The 4,935-nt window shown below is 46.7% G+C and overlaps 1 protein-coding gene across 1 annotated transcript; it reads right to left on the bottom strand.

Moving 5' to 3' along the window:
- Positions 1–2,814: 2,814 nt before the first annotated feature.
- LOC102835691 (histone-lysine N-methyltransferase PRDM9-like) lies at positions 2,815–4,293 on the bottom strand. The gene has a single exon (XM_006877832.1). It carries the CDS (start codon positions 4,291–4,293, stop codon positions 2,815–2,817), a length of 1,479 nt encoding a protein of 492 aa, XP_006877894.1.
- Positions 4,294–4,935: the final 642 nt, after the last annotated feature.

The raw sequence follows: 4,935 nt of genomic DNA, 5'->3' as shown, positions 1-4,935 counted from the left end.
TAAATAAAATTAATAAAACCATTTAAAATAATAAATCATTGTCTGTTTTTTATAAAGGAAACTGGGGTCTAGACCACAACTTTGCCCCGTGTAGGTGATGTGGAAGGGCACTCCAGAATCTGCGACATTTAGCAAGACTAAAATGGGTTTACAAGAGGGCTGACTCCCAGTCCAGTTTGTCCTAGGCTCTGCTTCTGTTACTAAAAGGTGACCTGTGTGGAAAAACAATTTTATTTAAATTTCTTTTTCTTTAAACTACTTCCTGGAGTAAGGAATTTATGATCGCTCTCTTCTTTTCCTAAAGTAGGAATGTGCACCTTAAAAATTTGAACTAGCCAACCGGGTAAGGGAATAGATTGTGTGGTCAAAACCCTAGCCAATGGGGTGAGACACAGGGATTAAACCCGAATGGACTGCCCACTGAGGGGATCACTCTACCCCTCCATAAAACTCTTTTACTTTAAGCCAACTCCATGATTTTGCTCTTGTGCCCTCAAGTCAGTTCTGACTCATAGTGACCCTGTATAAGGTTTCTGAGGACTGCCTGGTGGCTTTGGACCACTAGCCAGAACTCCAGTCATTTAACTCAGTGAGGAAAGAAAAATTTTGTGTGTCATGTTGGGGATAACACTATGCATCAGATTCTTAAAACATGACTATAATCCTCTAGATCGGTCATCAAAATATTTTAAGCAGGAGTTTGATGGTGACCCCTGAATCATATATTTAACAAATATTTACTGGTACAATACAAGGTATATGATATATAGCCAGATCAAAATGTACATAGTTGTTGACTTTTTGGAGTTTTCAGTCCACTGTTAGGTGACATCAAGTCAGCTCTGACTCATGGTGACTCATGTGCACAACAGAAAGAAACATTACTTTGGCTTACACCATCCTCACAATCATTGCTGTTTTAGCCCCTTCCTGCAGGCACAACCCCTTCCATCTCACTGAGGACCTGTTGCAGACCGTGTAAACCTGGTCAGAAGTTTGAGGCCCTATAGGCCCAAGAGTGTAGTAGACCATACAGGTCGCAGGCTCTGAGGAACAACTTCTAGCCAATTGGCAGGCATAGCAAATTGTTTTTCATCTTAATGTTCAGCTATGTTATTATTAAATTGCATACATGGAGCCCTTGATATCCACAGATAAATAGAATATTTTCCTAAAAGCCAAGACTGTAAAATTCCAAACAGGCAAAGTTCTTCCCTCAGAGAATTCATTCAAGGTAAATTGGGTAGCTCCCCAGTTCATTGTTCTAAAGACAATAGGATTTCCCTCCCTAGTGTTTTCAGATGTAGCCTATTCACCCAGGTGTCTCTTTTCCTCAAGAACCTGGGCTGGGCAGCCAACACAATGAGAATCCTCCCAATCCTTCCTTTCCTCCCTCCATTTGAGGCTAGGTGCTAAAATGTGTGTTAATTAAGCTTGAGAAACCAAGTTGTGGTCCTGAGATTCGAACCTGCGAAGTACGATGTACAGTTGCCTGAATGTCTGGAAAAGTAAGATTGACAGCTGTACCTTGTCTTAGACCCTTCTAGCTTTGTGTAAAGTACCTCCCCTAAATAAAACGAAGGCGCAGAACGAATCCAGGTGCATTACAACTGGCAAGGCGTGCTTTACATCATGCATGGGGCTCAGTCTAGCATTGCAACCATACTGCCAGCTTAGCCAAGACGTTTGCTATGCAGGATATTACAGGCTTCATGGCTGAGATGTTTGCAACGCAGGATCTGCCTGATGCCAGTCCAGCATTCAGCCTGGTTTCGGGGTGCCTCTTTGTCTCTCTTGTTTTGCTCCGTGTCTCTTTTGCTATCCCTATCGCCGCCAGGTATCTCCACTTCGTGAACCTAACCCCTATGTCGAGGCCACTCCCCGACAAGGTCCTTCCTCTTTATCAAGCATGCACTGCGTCAGTCAGCCCATCTAACTTTATCAAGCAGGGACTGGTCTCTCCTGGTAACATACCTCATGTCTCACCATCCTGTTAGAAATGAATCCCGATGTCGCACACTCAGTGAGACTAAATGACCTTAGAACGTCAAATTTACTCCTGCAGGAGGGTGCATGCGCATAGCCGTTCATACAGGAACAGGCCAGCGAGCACACCAAGTGGGCAGTCCACTCGGGTTTTTAATCCCTGACGCGAGTCTCAAGACTGTGTCTCACCTCATTCGCTACAAGTTCCACTAGCTATACGCCTTCAAATTTTTAAAGTATTTCTACCCATGTGGTTCTGAGTTTTGGAGCTCTTCACTGAACCTGCTTTGCCTGGCATTCTGTGATATGGCTGACAGGATGGTCTGAGGAGAGGTCGGTTGAAGCAAAGTCAAGGGGAGAGGCCTAGATTGGTGTTCTATGAGAAATGTGCTTCTAGGGCGCTGGGGGGCAATAAGCCAGAGAACTATGATTCCAGGTGGTTTGTGAGGGAGTGGTCATTGAGAGAGGAGACTATACTTCCCAGGGAATCAAAGTGCTCCCTTCTCAGAGGGTCCCAACTTCTCTCCCCAGGTCCACATTAGAGTCTCCAATCATTTAGTCAGATTCTACACTTCACCTTTTCAGGGACCAAAGTGTTGTGGAAATCTGGGCTGAGAATGTGAGTTCTCTGTGTCTTCTCTGATGAGGGAGTAAGGTACATGGTTTGGACTACAGCTGTGTGAAAGCAATATTTACTACAAAAGACTAAAGCATCATGGGAGAGGACTGGCAGAACCACCTGCCCACTTCAGGAACCCTTGGGGTTTCTCAACATATTCCATTGACTTGAAAATGGAGGACCTGCTTACCCACTTGTTTCTGTGCTCTTCACTCTCTTGGGGACCTGCTCTGAACCCTCAAAGCTGGGGATATGGAGGTGTGTTGGCAGTATTTTCTTCTCCTGTGTCCAATGAGGTGTGACTTATCACCAAAGTCTTGCCCACACTCCCTGCAGATATAGGACTTCTCCCTTGAGTGTGTCCTCTGGTGTCTGATGAGGTATAATTTCTGAATAAAGCCTTGCCCGCACTCGTTGCAGACATAGGGCTTCTCCCCTGAGTGTGTCCTCTGGTGTATAATGAGGGATGAATTCCTAGTAAAGCCTCGCCCACACTCCCTGCAGACATAGGGCTTCTCCCCTGAGTGTGTCCTCTGGTGTCTACTGAGGACTGACTTCTGGCTAAATCCTCTCCCGCACTCCTTGCAGACATAGGGCTTCTCCCCTGAGTGTGTCCTCTGGTGTGTAATGAGGTATGAATTCCGAGTAAAGGCTCGCCCACACTCCCTGCAGACATAGGGCTTCTCTCCTGAGTGTGTCCTATGGTGTTTAGTGAGGACTGACTTCTCCCTAAAGCCTCGCCCACATTCCCTACAGACAAAGGGCTTGTCCCCTGAGTGTGTCCTCTGGTGTATAATGAGGGCTGATTTCCGGCTAAAGCCTCGTCCACACTCCTTGCAGACATAGGGCTTCTCATGTGTTCTCTGGTGTATAATGAGGGCTGATTTCCAGCAAAAGCCTCCTCCACACACGCTACAGAAATAGGGCTTCTCTCCTGAGTGTGTCTTCTGGTGTACAGTGAGGAGTGACTTCTGACAAAATCCTCGTCCACACTCCTTGCAAACATAGGGCTTCTCTCCTGAGTGTGTCCTCTGGTGTGTAATGAGGTATGACTTCTGACAAAAGCCTCGTCCACACTCCTTGCAGACACAAGGCTTCTCCCCTGTGTGTGTCCTCTGGTGTATAATGAGGTATGACTTCCGGCTAAAGCCTCGTCCACACTCCTTGCAGACATAGGGCTTCTCCCCTGAGTGTGTCCTCTGGTGTTGAATGAGGTATGACTTCTGACTAAAGCCTCGCCCACACTCCCTACAGACATAGGGCTTCTCCCCTGAGTGTATCCTCTGGTGTCTAATGAGTTTTGACTTCTGGATAAAGCCTCGTCCACACTCCCTGCAAACATAGGGCTTCTCCCCTGAGTGTGTCCTTTGGTGTATAGTGAGGACTGACTTATGGCTAAAGACTCGTCCACACTCTTTGCAGTCATAGGGTTTCTCCCCTGAGTGTGTCCTCTGGTGTTTAATGAGGTTTGACTTCTGGCTAAAGCCTCGCCCACACTCCCTGCAGATATAGGGCTTCTCCCCTGTGTGTGTCCTCTGGTGTGTGATAAGGCTTGACTTAGCACAATAGCTTTGCCCACACTCTCTACACATAACTTTTGCAATTCTTGGGATTTCTTTCCCCGGGAATAATTTCCCTGTGTCCTCAGCATTCATTCTCTGGCCTGGGCATGGGTCTGTCTGCGTCATTCTGTTAGCCTCCCTAGAACTCCCCATTTGCTCTTTGGGTAGACTAGAGAAGGTCTTTAAAATGTCCCCCTGTGTTGTCCTTTCAAACATGGCTTTGGACCCATCTCCCATCTCTAGACCTTCTACTCTGTGATTCGTGGAGAGTTGCACAGAATGCGGCTCCTTCCCATCCCCTGGATGGCGGTGCTCTAGGTGAAGGTGTTTTTCCGCAGGAGTTCTTGGAGAAGTCTGAGAGGGATAGGTGTGCTGTACTTGTTGATGGAGGAATTTCTGTCCAGACAAGACCAGAGGGCAGGGAGGACATGGATGAATCTCTGCCTTTGCTTCTCCTGGAAGACAAAGTTTTCCATCAGAGTTAGTGTAGAAAGGATGGTCTGCTGTCTGCTTTGTGGAAAGAGCTCCTCTTAGGATCAGAACACAGGCTCTGACTCCACCAAGTCCTCCTTTATAGGGTTACTTTTCCCTCCATCCTTATTCATTGCATCTTCTTCAGCAATCTGGAAACGCACATCTGGGACTCAAGTGTGGACAATATAGGACTGGCCCTGGTCCACTGACTAAAGGACACTAGTTCCTGCTCACTTGTATCTCTCTTTTTCCAAAAATTATAAAGTACACACGTGTCCTTTGCCAGCCTGCGTT

Source organism: Chrysochloris asiatica, unplaced genomic scaffold (genome assembly GCF_000296735.1).
Source record: "Chrysochloris asiatica unplaced genomic scaffold, ChrAsi1.0 scaffold00630, whole genome shotgun sequence".
Classification (NCBI taxonomy): Eukaryota; Metazoa; Chordata; class Mammalia; order Afrosoricida; family Chrysochloridae; genus Chrysochloris; species Chrysochloris asiatica.
This window is presented reverse-complemented; position numbering and strand designations above follow the sequence as displayed.